Here is a 16,771-nt window from a genome sequence, read left to right as displayed (position 1 = left end):
AGACATATATTCTTACCAAATTTTGTCTGTTGGCTCTATCAGTAACTGAGAAGTGTGTTGAAATCTCTCACTATGATAATGTCTTTGTTAATTGCTCCCTGTAGTTCTATAAGTTTTGTTTTATGTAATTTGAGGCTATTACGTATTTAGAATTTTGCATCTTCTTAGTGAACTAAAACACTTCTCATTATGTAAAGGCCTTATTTATCCTGAATGCTACTTTTTTCTTTTTTTAATTTTTCTTTATTTATTTTTAATATTTTATTTATTTATTCATGAGAGACACAGAGAGAGAACGAGAGAGGCTGAGACACAGGCAGAGGGAGAAGTAGGCTCCATGCAGGGAGCCCGATGTGGGACTTGATCCTGATCCTGGGTCTCCAGGATCACGCCCTGGGCTGAAGGTGGTGCTAAACCACTGAGCCACCTGGGCTGCCCTCTTTTTTTTTTTTTTTTTTTTTTTTTTAAGATTTATTTATCTTTTTGAAAGAGAGAAAGAGAGAGAGTGAGTGCCTGAAGTGGAAAGAGGGAAGGGGCAGAGGAAAAGGGAGAAGCAGACTCCCCACTGAGCAGGGAACCTGATCCAGGGCTGGATCCCAGGACCCCGCCTAGATCATGACCTAAGCTGCAGGCAGATGCTTAACTGACTGAGCCACTCAGATGCCCCAGTGCTTTTTTTTTTTCTTAAAATCTGTTTTTCTGATATTATCACTGTAACCATAGTTTTCTTTTGATTGGTATTTCTCTGTTATGTCTTTTTCTACCCTTATGTTCTAGGATGATTCTTTTTTTTTTTTTTTTTTTTTTTTTTTTTAAATAGGTTCTTTTTTTTTTTTTTTTTTTAATTTTTTATTTTATGATAGTCACAGAGAGAGAGAGAGAGAGAGGCAGAGACACAGGCAGAGAGAGAAGCAGGCTCCATGCACCAGGAGCCCGATATGGGATTCGATCCCGGGTCTCCAGGATCACGCCCTGGGCCAAAGGCAGGCGCCAAACCGCTGCGCCACCCAGGGATCCCTAGGATGATTCTTATAATTAGGATATGGTTGGATTTTTTATCCAGTCCAAAAATCTGCTTTTGGGAAGGGGGTGCGAATCTGTCTTTTAAATGATAGGTTAAATTTTTATTTTTAAATTTTTTTATTATGCTAATTGTTGGCTTGGTTCTACCCTCTTACTTTGTGCCTTATGTTAATCATAACTTCTCCCTGATTTTTCCTTTTTTCTTATTTTTTTTTGCATAGATTGAAGTTTTGCTTATTTTTCTTTTTATTCTTTTTTCCCCTTCCTATTCCTTCTGTATTTATACTCTGTTTCTGTTGTTTAAGTAGTTTAAGAAATTACACTATACATACTTAAGAAAGCATAAAAGTAATTGATACTTTAATTCATTTGTGTAGCATTCAGAAACACTGGACTGTTTCATTCTGATCACTTGCTTTCTGCTTATATGCAGTTGTTCATTATTTTGGTGCTGTTCTTTTTTTTTAAACCCACACGTTAGTCATTATTATTCTTTTATACCAATGATGTTTGTTTAGATTAATTCATGTTAAGCGTTTTCCCCCTATTTCTTCTAATAACTTCTATTTTTCTAGTAAAACAGTTTTCCTTCAGTATCTGAAGTATAAACTCAACAGTGAAAGTCTGCTAATGGTAAATTCTTAGTTTTTGTCTATCTAAAAATGCTTTTTTTAATTAAAGATTTATTTATTTATTCATGAGAGACACAGAGAGAGGGAAGTAGAGACATAGGCAGAGGGAGAAGCAGGCTCCCCGCAGGGAACTTGAAGTGAGACTTGATCCCAGATCCCGGGATCATGCCCTGAGCCGAAGGCAATGTCCAATCGCTGAGCTACCCAGGTGTCCTTAAAAATGCTTTGATATTACCCTTGTTCTTAAAATTAACTTTGCTAGTACACACAATTTAAACTTGACAGTCTAATTTTCTTAAAGCATTTGAAGAAATGATTCCACTATCTTCTGGCTTATATTGTAGATTTTGAGAAGTCTCTAGTAGGTTGTGTTTTCTGTATCCATGGATTCATATTTTTCATTAGCTCTGGACATTCTCAGACATTGTCTCTTTGAATATTGCCTCTTTTTCATTCTCTACATCCTCTCCTTCCAGGATATGAATTATATATGCATGGTAAGCTTCTTATCCTACCATATATATTTATGGTAGGATGAGAATAAATATATATTAATATTTATTTCAGAGAAAGAAAGAGGGCAGAGGGGGCCAGGGGAGAGGGAGAGAGAGAATCTTTTTTTTTTTTTTAAAGATTTTATTTATTTATTCATGAGAGACAGGGAGAGAGAGAGAGAGAGAGAGAGAGAGAGAGAGAGACAGAGACACAGGCAGAGGGAGAAGCAGGCTCCATGCAGAGAGCCTGATGTGGGACTGTATCCCGGGTCTCCAGGATCATGCCCTGGGCAAGGCGGCGCTAAACTCCTGAGCCACCCGGGCTGCCCAGGAGATAGAGAATCTTAAGCAGGTTCCATGCCCTTGGGCTCGATTTCATGGCCCTGAGATCATGACCTGAGCTGAAATCAAGAGTTGGACACTTAACTGACTGAGCCACCCAGGTACCCCCTACATTTTATATTTCTTTAACCCCTCTTCCATTCTTATTCTGTCCTTCTTGCCTTCAATTTCCTTTTGAGTGATTCTTAAGATTTATCTTCCAATCTTCCAGGTTATTCGTTAGCTGTGTCTAATTTACTGCCTTAAACTCACCTACTTAGTTCAACACTTATGCTTCATTTGTAGAAATTCTTAATCAGATCTGTCTGGCCATTTTTGATTGCTCTACTCTTTGTTCTTTCTTTCTTTTTTTTTTAAGATTTATTTATTTTTAGAGAGAGAGGGAGAGAAGGAGAGAGAGAGACAGAGAGACACAGGGATTGAGTGCTAGTAAGGGTTGGGGATGGGCAGAGGGACAGAATCTTTAAGCAGACTCCCCGCTGAGTGCAGAGCTGACATGGGACTGGATCCCATGATCCATGAAATCGCGATCTGAGCTGAAATCAAGTTGGTCCCTTAACTGACTGAGCCACCCAGGTGCCCCTTACTTTTTGATTTTATTAAAAAAATGTAATTTTATCTTAAAACATTCATAATAGTTACCTTATTTTTTTTAGTTGATAATTACACTATTGTTTTTGGTGATTCATGTTTGTTGCCTTGATTTTAAAAATATTTGAGCTCGGAATGCCTGGGTGGCCCAGCGGTTGAGCATCTCTTTGGCTCAGGGCATGACCCTGGAGTCCCGGGATCGAGTCCCACATCAGGCTTCCTGCGTAGCGCCTGCTTCTCTCTCTGCTTGTCTCTGCCTCTCTCTCTGTGTCTCTCATGAATAAATAAATAAAAAATCTTTAAAAAATATTTGAGCTCATATTTCTTTGAATTTAATCTGTAGGATAACAACTATAAACTGGACAAAACATAAAAAAACAACTATGTGAAGGTGTGAGAAAGTGACCAAAAGCAGTAGAAACCTAGGGTGAGGGTAGGTGTCTATGCTTGGAAGAAAAGAATGTCGCTAGGTGAGTTTTCCATTTTATGCCTTTTTTCCTGAGAATACCTCCAAATTGGTGCCAAATTGTTTCTGGTGGTAAAAACTCAGAAAAGAATGTCAGTCTGGTAGGAGTAAACATCTGGACCAGAACTTTGCCTTGTGAGTCATTTTTTACCAGCACCAATGATTTTCTAGGTCTAGGCAGATGATTGAGAACTGATAGTAGTTACAGTCAACTCAGTATTACTAAATAAGTGATCTCACCTGGTATAGATGCTCATTCATATCCTGAGGAAGGCATTTTTCAAATTCTTTGACTTTTATGTAAACAGTAATAGGCAGACTAGGAGAAAATGCTGTACAAACTGACTTCTATGACAATGGGGAGGGAACCGAACAAAATCACATACTTGCGCCGTCCTTGGAATGATAGAATAATACATCAACCTAAAAAAAATTAATATCAGTTAAACATTCACACTACAGTGAAAATACTATAAATGTCAGAGTTTGCTATTGAAGAATAATACCACAAGCCAACTCTAATTACAAAGGAGGAGAAATGAAAAAACAAAAAACAAAAAACAAAACAGAACTAGAAGGGATTGTCAGAACACAACTGCCCCGTTTAAGAAATAAGGCACAGAAAGGTTATATGATGAGTGTAAACACAGCTGGTTTTGTAGTGGCAGACCAAGGCTTAAAACTTAGGTTTTTTTTTTTTTTTTTCTTTCTGTTCTAATGCTGCTTCTAAATGAAGGTGAAGGAGGGAGGTGAATATGTGCCGGCGTGGGTGGGTGGGGGGGACTGTGGAATGGCAGGTGGTAGGGATGTATGAGGAGGAGGGATAATTTAGGTAAGATGCCAGAGGATTGAAGAATTTAAGAGAGAAATTTGTATGGCTAGCAAAGTGAACCCAGAGTTGGGGATAAAATTATTTGTGGTAAAGTTCTGGAAGTACTTTGAGGGCAATTCCATAATGCTTAAGAACTTAGTCGCTATCTGAACCCCCTCTCTTAGTAAACATTTTTGGTAATATCCATTGTAGATTCCCAATTTCTCTTTCCCCCCTAACTTCATTTTGTTTAAAAGTGCTTCAGAGTCATTTTGTTAGAAATGAACTATATATCATTTAATGGTACGAGGAGCAGAGAGATATGTGGCAGGTAAACATCAGGAAAATAATATACTTATTATATTAAGCATTCACACTAGAAAGTTTCTTTTGTGTTTTCTGAAGGAAAAAGATGCGACTGTTAACTTTAAAAAAAAAGTTATTTTATCAGCATAATGGGGTTTACTTGGGAATAACAGAGAATTGCAATTTAGTGATACAAGCTGTAGCAAAACCATAGGCAAGTCCAACCAACAAAGGAAAGGACCATTATTTTATGGAGAAGGAGGAAGCTGGGATGGGTTGTTTTGAATGAAAGTCCATTGGAGAAAAGCATGAGTCCAGGATCATGACAGTTTCTCATTGGCTGAGTCTCAAGTGTAGGTGATTTCTTATAGGAGATGCAGTGTACATCTTTCCTTATTGGGGCTGCAACTGATGATTCTTCCTATTTATGTTTTTCATGTAATTGACTTTGAGTGGTATGGTATGACTTCCCCTTTGAGTTTTTCATTCCATCCTTCCTATTCCATAAGATTTCCCTTTATTCTTTATTTATGACTAACATTTTACTTATTATGTGACATTTTCTTTGCAGATGGTAGAATAATAAGGGACTGGAGATCAAAGAAATTTTCTCTCTTTTGGAAATCTTTAAAAAAATCTGATAGCCATATATTTTATACAATAATTTGTTTATACCCCATGCATATTTCTAAAATATACTATTCTAAAATCTGCTATTTAGTTTTGCCTATTTATGCCTTCTATGTAAATCGAATTATATAGCATTTACTAGTTTGGGACTTGCTTTCTTTTAAGTTCAACTTTATGTCTTTGAGATTTTTTATTGGGCTATATGAGATATAATTATTATTATTATTATTATTTTTAAAGATTTTCTTTATTCATGAGACACACACACACACACAAAGAGAGAGAGAGAGAGAGAGAGAGAGAGAGAGAGAGAGAGAGAGAGGCAGAGACATAGGTAGGGGGAGAAGCAGGCTCCATGCAGGGAGCCTGACGTGGGACTCGATCCTGGGTCTCCAGGATCAGGCCTTGGGCTGACAGCAGCACTAAACTGCTGAGCCAGCCAGGCTGCCCGAGATATAATTATTTAGAACGGGCTACTTTAGCCTTTTTCAGGATTTGATATTTTTGATAATTTTCTGAAACACATCTGGATGGGAAGTGTTTTCCACCCTTCCTTATATCTACTTTTAGGCAATTGTTTGTTGGTTCCAGTTATTTTTAATGTTTACATGGCCTCCCAAAAATAACATTATTGACTTTAGTGATTCAAAATGTCACCCAGTCATTCACTCAATTAATAATTATGTAGCATCTTCAATGTTCGAGGCCTGATGATTAAAGTTGGGCATATTATGGTAAGCAAAACAGAAATGGGCTGATTCTCTTGGAACTTATAACTTATAGCATTAGAGACCTATATATAAATAAAAAATTATGATGGAGTCTGATAAGTTTTATTGAGAGAGGGTAGCCTAAAGTACTATTGGAGTGTAGAACAGGTACTCTTGATCCATTTAAGGAAGGTGAGACATTTTAAAAAGATGTATCTATTTACTTGAGAAAGAGAGAGAGAGCGAGCGCATGAGCATAGGAAGGGCAGAAGGAGAAGGAGAGAGTATCTCAAAATTCTCTCAAGATTCTCAGGAGAGAATCTCTGAAACGAATGTGGACCCCCATGTAGGGCTCCATCTCATGGCCCTGAGCTCACGACCTGAACCACAACTGAGCCCAATGTTTAACCTACTAAGCCATCCAGGCGATCCTGATGATATTTTTAAAAAATACAGATTCTTGGTCATGATCCGCAAAAATTTTGATTCTGTACATCTGGATTAAAGACACTTGTTGTTAGTATTATGGGGCTGGTTATTATTTAACTCCCCCACATAGTCTAGCCAATTTAGAAAATACTGTGTATGAGTGATTAAAATGGGCAGTAATCATGGCAGGGTCTCTTAAATAAACTAGCTAGGGATGTAATAGATGGTTTTTGGGTGATTTCTGCCAGTAGACCAAAGGGTGAACTTTATATTAATCCCTATTCAATTGTAAATTCTTGTCCCTAGGTCATAAAAGTTAAATGCACCAGTGGTAGGTGGGAGAGCTTTGCTTTACTGATAGTACACGTGGAAAAGACCTGGAATTGTTTAGTTATAAACCCAAGGAGAGTCAGAGGTGGGCCTAACTACCATGATCTTAGATCACATAACTGCAAACATTGTATCAGAAAGAAGGAGGCGGCACCTGTGTGGCTCAGTGGTTGAGCATCTGCCTTTGGCTTAGGTTGTGACCCTGGGGTCCTGGGATTGAGTACCCCATCAGGCTCCCATAGGGAGCCTGCTTCTCCCTCTGCCTGTGTCTCTGCCTTTCTCTCTGTGTCTCTCATTAATAAATAAATAAAATTAAAAAAAAAGAAGGAGGCAAGGGTCCCTTGTGCAGGACTTGCTGGAGGGCATATCTGGACTCCTGTGGATAGTGGATAGTCCCTAGAATCATATTTAAGGGGGATGGTGACACTTGGGTGTATGAGAAGATGTTGAGCTCCTTGATAAATATCCATATGAGAAAGAATTGGAGAGAAATAGTCCTATTCATCCCAGAGGGAAAAAAAAAAAAACTTAGTTTACATAGTTCCGGAAGAAAGAACAGGGATGAAAAAGGGAAAGGTAAGCCAGTGTCTTTTTATTCACTGACTCATTTAGTCATGTAACAGATATTTAGTATGTACTCATTCTTGAAATTGCCAAAGATAACAGTAAACAAGACAGATTCAGTTCCTGACTTCATGAAGCTGCAGTTTATTGGAAGATCCAGATGATTAAGCAAGGAACTTAATGAAAATGTGATAAGTACAGTAATGGGAAACACAGGGTGCTATTTCCCCTCCATATAAAACACCTTTCTGATTTTAATACTATCAGAAGGGTGGTAAATGATGAATACTCTGACCTTGGAGGTATTCCAGAAGAAGCTGTGGGGGTAATGAGGAAGTTGTGCCAATAACTACCATTAAAATCATATTTAACTTTTAGCATCAGTGGTTGTCAATACTTTGTGACAGATTCACACTCCCTGCTTTTTGCCCCCTTCCTACCCGGTCCTTCCCTTTCTTTGATTCTCATTTACAATTAAGTCCGTATGATGAAATGATTTTGTGATTTTCACAGATGTTTGTGTGTAAAGAATAGGACTAATTCTTAGAACTGAAGTCATTCTTAGTATATTTTAATCTGGGCTATCAGGTAATTGAGGATAGGCCTAAGTCTTTATGTAAATGCACTGTGATCTGATTTATAGCTTCAATTTTTCCTCTTCCTTTGGGTGATTAACCCATGCAGATGGGGACTCTTAGGGGGCATTATAGTGGGAGCCTGTATTTCTGGGGGGCATGGGCAGGTACAAAGAATGAGTAGGATGTCAATGCTGCTTTTCATATAATTTTTATGTGTTCTAAAAAGATTATGATTGTTTTCAGTGTTATGTTTTGAATTCTTAACATGTCTTAAGTAGTTAGAGGAGCTGACTTTTAATTCATAGCATTTAAAAAAGTTAAATATTTTATTGTGACATTCTTAGGACTCTTTAAGCTTTTCACATCAGTGTTATAGGCTGAAGTTGGATATTATGGAGGTTTGAGTTTACTTTCTCTTGACCCAATGTGACTTCCTGTTTCTAAGAAAAACAGTTTTAAAGACTTTTAAAAGGAATATCTTGCATGCTTGGCAGCTCTTGTAAAACCACATGTTAGTAAACCAGTGATTATATATATATATATATATATATATATATATATATCTCCCAAAGAAAGAATCATATTGCTCGGCCATTTTGTTTTGTGCAAATTGGATGCCATAGAAAATTCTGGTGATTTGGGAAATGCCTGCTTTTGGTAATCAGATAAATCAAGAATCAAAAGTTTCATTTTGATTTAGTTAATCATCCTAATTCAAGGGGACATTTGATCACAAATTGGGATTTACTCTGCTGGAGTTGATGTATACTGGTGATTCTGATTATAATGGTTTTTGTTTGTTGCAACTTGGGCACTTCCTTTCTTTTTCTTTTTTTTTTTTTTAAGATTTTATTTATTTATTCATGAGAGACACACAGAGAGAGGTAGAAACATAGGCATAGGGAGAAGTAGGCTCCTGGCAGGGAGCCTGACTGGGGACTTGATCCCAGGACCACAGGATCCCGACCTGAGCCAAAAGCAAATGCTCCACCACTGAGCCACCCAGGTGCCCCTGGGCATCTACTTTTAAATATGTTCACAAATTTAACCAATTCACATGCATCCTCACAATATCATGAAAAAAATCCAGTTAGTCCGACTTAGTCAATGAAGTAAATGAATATTAGTGAATAAGCTTTGGTAGTTAGATAATTCTCTTTGAACAGGAGGTTCATGTCTCCTGGCTCTCAGGTCGGAGATTCAGCTTCTCTCTTGGTATTGTTCTAGGAATTGGCTTCTAATGAATATTTTATTTTTTATTTATTTTTTATTTATTTATTTATATATTTATTTATTTATTTTATTATTTTTTAAAATTTTTGTTTATTTATGATAGTCACACACAGATAGAGAGAGAGAGGCAGAGACACGGGCAGAGGGAGAAGCAGGCTCCATGCAGGGAGCCCGACGTGGGATTCGATCCCGGGTCTCCAGGATCGCGCCCTGGGCCAAAGGCAGGCGCCAAACCGCTGCGCCACCCAGGGATCCCTATTTATTTATTTTTTAAAAATTTATTTATTTATGATAGTCACAAGAGAGAGAGGGGCAGAGACATAGGCAGAGGGAGAAGCAGGCTCCATGCAGGGAACCCGATGAGGGACTTGATCCCAGGTCTCCAGGACCACACCCCAGGCTGCAGGCAGCGCCAAACCGCTGTGCCACCGGGGCTGCCCATCTAATGAATATTTTAATTGGAATTAAATATGTTTTTGTAATTCTAAGGGTGATTTATTCATTTGATTAATATCCATTGACTACCTAGTGTGTGTCAGGCATTCTTCTAGAAGCTGACTGTATGGTAAGGAATAAGGCAGGCAAAGTCCTTGATTTTTATTTATCTATTAAATACTTATTTAAAGGCTTAGTATATGCCAGAAACTGCATGAGGTTCTTTAGAGATATTAAGTCATTTAATTGTCCTAGCAATGCTATGAGGTAGGTATCTTTATTGTACAAGTGTAAAGAAGGCTCAGAGTCACCTAGCTAGGAAGCAGCTGACCCAGGCTTTGAATGGAGAATGAGAGCCCCTTACTACTTTATCGTCCCTCGGTGAACCTGATTTCATGAGCTCACACATTGTTGTTAAAAATGTTAACAACAACATTTTGTTAAAAATGTTAAAAAACAATAATAACAACAAAAAAGCCTCTAAAACACACAGAAGAAAAAAATAAAGGAAGGTCAAAAAAACCATGTGTCATCTGACCACTGTTAATATTTTGGTGTCTGTGTTCCATTCCTTATATGCGTATGTGTAGAGTGTGTGTGTTTGTGTGTGTTTAAACATATAGAATATCTTGTTGGTTTATTACCACTTATTTTCACAACATATAAATATTTTGCAGGCCAGTACATTTAAAAAATAGACTTTTAGGGCAGCCCCGGTGGCTCAGTGGTTTAGCGCCGCCTTCAGCCCAGGGTGTGATCCTGGAGACAGGGATGGAGTCCCACATCAGGCTCCCTGCATGGAGCCTGCTCCTCCCTCTGCCTGTGTCTCTGCTTCTCTCTCTCTCTCTCTCTGTCATGAATAAATAAATAAAATCTTAAAAAAAAAAGACTTTTAAATAGCTATACAGAGTTCCATCATTTGTCTGTATCATGATTTATCTAACCAGTTTCCTTCCACTTAAAAATTTTCAATTTCATAAACTCTGCTTTAATTAATATCTTTATAACAAAATCTTTTTACAAATTTATGATTGTTAAAGAGTTTCTTAGTGAAAAATGGTATTAAAACTCTTTGTAAATGTTTATACAGTATCCACATGCAGTCTGTGCTTTAAGAACATGACGAGGTTAACAATGTAAACATACTTTTTCTTTTAGGTTAGTGGATGACAGATGTGTGGTGCACCCAGAGGCAGGAGACCTTGCTAACCCTCCCAAGAAATTCAGGGGTAAGAAATAAATCTATATTTAAGTGACCTAAGGGCATGAGATTATTTTTGTGTCTTAAAATAATTCTTGTTAAAACTTTAAATTTTTAAATTTTTAGATTTTTTTTCCTGTTAAAACTTTATTCAGTGTGAAACTTCCACATATAAATATGTCCACTGAAAATTCCTTCAAAAATTTCTTCATTATTTTTTTCTTCTGTACATTGAAGGCTTTACAATGAAAGAATAGTATCAATTTTTGTTTTGCTGGACAATAATCTATCCATTGAAAGGAAATCTCAGTAATTAACTCTGAAAGGCTGCTTTTCAAACCAATAAATGCAGCCAAATATTTATTTATGTATTTCTATGACAGTTATGCTATAAATGTTAGTGTTACATTATCAGCTCTTTAGTTTATCTTTGTGAAATCTCCAGGAGGGTGACGGTGATTTTGTTCACTTAGCTTTTAAAATGTCACTTTGAGTGGCATGTAATAACTAACAATTGTTTTAGAACTCCTTTCTAAGCATAATTTTAGTGTTAGCTTGATGGTATCAACTGAGACATTGGCCATAAGAGGAGACTGATGATAACTTGACTGTGATGAAGGAAGGATTAATGGAATCTGCAAATGAATCCTGGTCAAATGAAAGCCAACCATTAAAAACTGGCTCAAATCAATTTCGTAGATTGTGTGTACTTATAAAAATAAAGATAATTTTAGAGCAGCATTCACTGGGAACACAGTGTGTAAGCATTACTTCTCATAATGTTGAAAAGCAGTTTTAATATGGGATAAAATGCCAGAGAGAGAAAGTGGAAGGGATTCCCTAGAGCCCCAGACCCAAGTCAGGATGTGCTATTTCCTGCCCTGGGGAAAGGAAGGCTGTAACAATTGCCAAATGTTTCCGTTGTTTCGTTCCCTGTGATGGACTCTTTTCCACTCAATTCCCATGATAAGAATATCATAGATGTTTCATTTTCTCTAAACCCAGAACCTTGTGGAGAGAGTGACAAGCACAAGAGGTATTTTTGGATTTAAATTGGCCACTCTAATGGGAAATCCAATTTTTTTTTCTCCACGTGGAGAAATTAACATAAAGCCACCTGTGGGAGATACACTGCCCATCAGAAGCACCCATAAAACTACTCAGTAGGGACTCTACCCTAAGTCTGGGCAAGCGAGGGGTTCCCTCAGCAGTCCTTCCTGAGGATGGGCTCACAAGAGAACTAGGGTGACAAAGAGTCAGTAGTGGGACAGGTGAGTCAGTAGTGCTGGAGGGCATTAAAGATACAAGGAAAAGTTTTGAAGGCAAACTGGGACAACGAATCTGTATCTGTAACAGGAAAAACATGGGGTTCAGGTTTTGACTGTACAGCTCCCTGGCTGTGTCATTTAAAGTAGGTCACCTAACCGCTTTGAGCCTCAAAGGGCATTTGTTGTTGGCTGGTGAGAGCAGGGATGGGTAATAACAAGAACAATGCCCACCACACAAAGCTTTGTGAGGCCTGAAATCTTTCCGGAGAATAAATGTAAAGAGTTTTAAATCATTATAGAAATGACAGTTAACTTACAATAGAAAGGCACGATATATTTCCTTTTGACATATTTGACTCTGCTCTTACGTTGTTCCCTCTCCGAGAACAGGATTCTACTTTTTCCGTTTTTGTGTTTTCTAGGCATTTGCCTCTACTAGACATCCAGAAAACTGCAGTTAGGTGCTTTGGATGAGAGACTGAGACTTTTCTTGGGGTCATATGATAAAACTTGGTTGGGGGCAATGGGGGCAGCTCCACACTTCACTGCCCCAAGATTGGGTAGTCTTACTTCTCAGGCAGTTAGGGGAGATGAATCTTGCAAAGGTAACCTTCAGGGTTTGTGGCCACCTTTTCTTTTCCTCTTTCCCAGTGAAGTGAATTGGTTGAAAGCCTCAAGATTATTTTAGTGTATTTGAGGGAACCCCGTGGTAACACTCTGAATCTAGTAGGTAATTAAATATAGATGCTTGGTGTCATATTATTCTGTGGGCGCTGGTTCAAAGTATGAATCACTCAGGTGCTCTATCCCGCCCATGGAAGGCTGGCTTTTCCTGTAATCTAATACTTTTGGTTATTGTCCTTGCTAGTTTGTTCTGATTCTCTGCCTCTAGTTTAAGACTAAAACTTTTTTTTTTTTTACTCCATTTATCATCGGAGGGGGGTCCTTTTTTATTGGGGATTTGGGGTTTCCTTTTACCTTAAACCTCTGGCTCTTCAATGATTCTTGGAACCCTGTCATGGCAGAGGCCCAGAAAAGAAATCCCTGAGGTGGGCTTGCCTCTGCCCTGGGGTTCCGACTGCTCAGCAGCCAAAAGTGCGCCTTGTCTTGTTCCAGATGCCTTGTCTTTTCACATCGCTTGTCCTTTTACAGCTTTTGTATTTCACCATTCTCTGCCTTCACATATTCCCCTTGTGCCCTCTGGCTTTAAAAATCATCATTTTTTTTTCATAGGTTGGCCTCCCAGCATCACCACCCCTGCATTTCCAGACTCCTCGGCCAAGTTTCCAGAGCACCCTCCCTCATTGTTACTTTTTAGATAAGGTGAAGAAACAATAGCATATCACACAGTTCCGCTGTACCTCAGTTCCTCTTGCTTCAGCCACACAAATGATATTCTCAAATTAATTTGAAAAGATCTTTGTTTTTCAGGATCTATTATTTGTCCAAGTGAATCATACTATTTTAGAACTTATAGGCAATTAAAAGGTAATCCAGTGTAACACCCCCCTCCCCTGCAATTTTCAGAATGAGGAACCAGAGTTCCAAAAGGGTTAAAATGATTCTCTTCAATATGCACAATTATACAGTGAAATATTCTTTTGACTGTGTCTCGCGTATCAACAGAGGAAACCAAAATTTAACAATAACTTCCAAAGAGCTATTTAAAACCTTATTGACAGCTATTTTTTAGCAGAAATCACACAGACTAATATTGACAAAAGCACAGTGGCTTTCTCTTGTCAGTGCAAAATGGTCAACTACTATCTGCTTTTTTTTTTTTTTAAAGATTTTTAAAATTTATTCATGAGAGACACAGGGAGAGGAGAGAGAAAGGCAGAGACACAGGCAGAGGGAGAAGCAGGCTCCATGCAGGGAGCCCAACGTGGGACTTGATCCCGGGACTCCAGGGTCAGGCCCTGGGCCCAAGGTGGTGCTAAACCACTGAGCCACCCGGGCTGCCCAAACTGTCTGTTTTCTTAAAAGATAAACTTTAATCTTTGGAATAAATTCATATGTATAGAGGAGTTATAAAAGTAGTATAGATGGTTCTTCTTCACCCAGTTTCCCATTGTGTTAGCATGCTTCCATTTGGGGCATTTTGTCAAAACCAAGAAATGACTGCTTGTACACTACTATTGAACTTCCAGACTTCCTTTGGATTTCACCAGTTTTTTTACCTACTCTCCTTCCTCATTCCTGATCCCATCAAGGACCCCATGAAGCATTTAGTATCATGCTTCTTAGTCTAATCTGGTCTTGGACATTTTCTCAGTCTCTCCTTGTTTTTCATGACCTTGATGCTTTTGGAGAATGCTGGCCAGGTATTTTGTAGAATGTTCCTCATTTTTGGGGCCTGCCTGATGTTTTTCTCATGATTAGATTGGGGTTAAGTTTTTGAGAATACCACCGAGATTCACTGGCCTTCTTCTTGCAAACATATCAGGGACACATAATAGCAACATGTTTGATGACTGGTCCTATTTTTTGATATATAATTTAATCCTTCTCCCTCATACTAACTTATAGCAATTGTTTTTTTTATTGATTTTATAGTCTTTTGGTTTTCCTTTTTTCCCTCTAGTTCCTGTAAACACTTTTTCCCTACCTTCCTTGCCTCCTACTCTCTAGAAAACTCTTCTCTGATGTGGATTTTTCCTGAAATCTGTGCTCTGTTGAACATGTGCATTCTCTTTTAAGAGAAGAAGCTAATAGAAATCAAAGCAAGAGAGATTTCTGTGTCCCTTTATTACCATCAGGGTGATAAAATATACAAGTAATAGAGAACCCAGGAAGCCACCCCCCAGAGGGAACGAGGGAATAGAAGATAGCTCCTTCTTCTGGTTGATTAGATATTCCCCAGGGTTGGCTCATTTGGTCTTTAAATGTCCAACTCTAAAAAAAAAAAAAAAAAAAAAAAAAAGTCCAACTCTGAGATTCTGTGGTCCTTTGGCATGTGACTATTTCATGATGTACCATGCCTATCAGGTGGACACATGGACACATCTGGCAAGCAAATAGTCATCCTGAAGCAGTAAATCACAATGTTTCTGGAAGTAGAACTAAAATAGAGAAACCTGGTCTGTGGTGCAACACTAATATAGATAGTGGAAATCAGGGTCTTGGGAGAAGATTGACAAGATTATTTCTTCAACTCAATTCCTCCTCTTCATATAATTCAGGGAAGTTGCTTTGAAGGCTGGGACTCTCATCTTTTGCTTCTACTCATGGAAGTTACACACATAGGTGCATAAGTGAGAAAGCCATCTTGCTAGGTAGTAGTTTTGAGTTTTTATTTAGTTGACTATGTGGTCTTGTCTAACACAGTGATTCTCTAGTATGAGCCAATTTTAAATCCCTCCTCCACTAGTTTAACAGTGGCTGTGGTGAATTGCTTCAGATTTGAGGTTAGTGTCATTTTTAAATGAAGCCTGAAACAATTTCAACTTTGAAATAACTAAGATTTATTAGGCATTTAATAAATGCTACCTATGCTTGGGGCTTCCTATCTATTATTATTAGTATTATTTTAAAAATATTTTATTTATTTGAGAGAGAGAGAGAGAGAGAGAGAGAGAGAGAGAGAGAGAATGAGAGCACAAGCAGGGGGAGCAGGCAGGCAAAGGGAGAGGGAGAAGCTGGCTCCCCGCTGAACAGGGAGCCCGATGCGGGGCTTGATCTCAGGACTCTGGAATCATGACTCTTAGCTGAAGGCAAATGCTTAACCAACTGACCTACCCAGGCACCCCTTCCTATTATGTGGTAATCACAATAACCCTATAAAGTGGGAATTGTCACTATTCCCAGTTTTGCAGTTGGCAGAGTTAAGTGTAAAGTTCTGCAGCCATCTTAAGATCATGGGCTGCACAGCTGTTTGTTTTTATTTATTTTTATTTTTATTTTTTGCTGTTTGTTTTTATTCATTGTATCATACTATATATTGAATTATGCCCTCCTATAAATTTTACTGAGTGCCTCTGTACAGCCAATTAGATTAAATTTAATTCTTCTTTCACACAATAGCCTTTCTAAGTATTTGTTTAGGGTGATCACATTTCTACAGATCTTTTTTTTTTTTTTAATTTTTATTTATTTATGATAGTCACAGAGAGAGAGAGAGGCAGAGACACAGGCAGAGGGAGAAGCAGGCTCCATGCACCGGAAGCCCGATGTGGGATTCGATCCCGGGTCTCCAGGATCGCGCCCTGGGCCAAAGGCAGGCGCCAAATCGCTGCGCCACCCAGGGATCCCCATTTCTACAGATCTTTTCCAAAAGTCTTTCATTTGCGGCCAGCCACAAATACTTCAGTGATTTCTCTAGTTTTCATTATACTGTCTTGTTTATTTTCTGGTCAAGCTTCTGTTTGTCAGTATAATTCTTAGAGGTATAGAAAGAAGAGAACATAGTACATTTCGGTCCAGTATGATGAGGATTTTCCTCTTTTTGAGATCCTCTGCTTGTGGCCCCAGAGTCCTGGGCAGGACTCCCTAATTCACCTCCAGCTGTTAGTCAACCTGGACTCCTGATGCTTTTCATTTGCATGTCTTAATCCTCATTTTCCTCCTCCTGTGCTATATAATTGGTACTTTGGAACCAAGTAGAGAATCTGTTACCTTTCATCTTATTAGCATTGATCGGCTCATTATTCTTGCCTGCCGCTCACTCTGTCTCTCACTCCAGTGCATGTGCCTTTGCTCTCTCTCTTTCTCAGATCTTAACTCTTATCC

General features: G+C 38.4%; 1 protein-coding gene across 1 annotated transcript in view; it reads left to right on the top strand.

The window, feature by feature from the left end:
- Nucleotides 1-16,771, top strand: part of ITPR2 (inositol 1,4,5-trisphosphate receptor type 2) — a 469,109-nt gene that overhangs the window by 24,252 nt on the left and 428,086 nt on the right. The window contains exon 2 of the mRNA XM_055318489.1: nucleotides 10,733-10,803. Within this exon, the coding sequence (XP_055174464.1) occupies nucleotides 10,733-10,803 (71 nt within the window). The remainder of the gene's footprint in view (nucleotides 1-10,732; nucleotides 10,804-16,771) is intronic.

The sequence above is a fragment of the Nyctereutes procyonoides genome, unplaced genomic scaffold (assembly GCF_905146905.1).
Source record: "Nyctereutes procyonoides isolate TBG_1078 unplaced genomic scaffold, NYPRO_anot_genome, whole genome shotgun sequence".
Lineage (NCBI taxonomy): Eukaryota > Metazoa > Chordata > Mammalia > Carnivora > Canidae > Nyctereutes > Nyctereutes procyonoides.
Note: the sequence above shows the minus strand (reverse complement) of the source record. Positions and strands in the feature narration are given on the sequence as shown.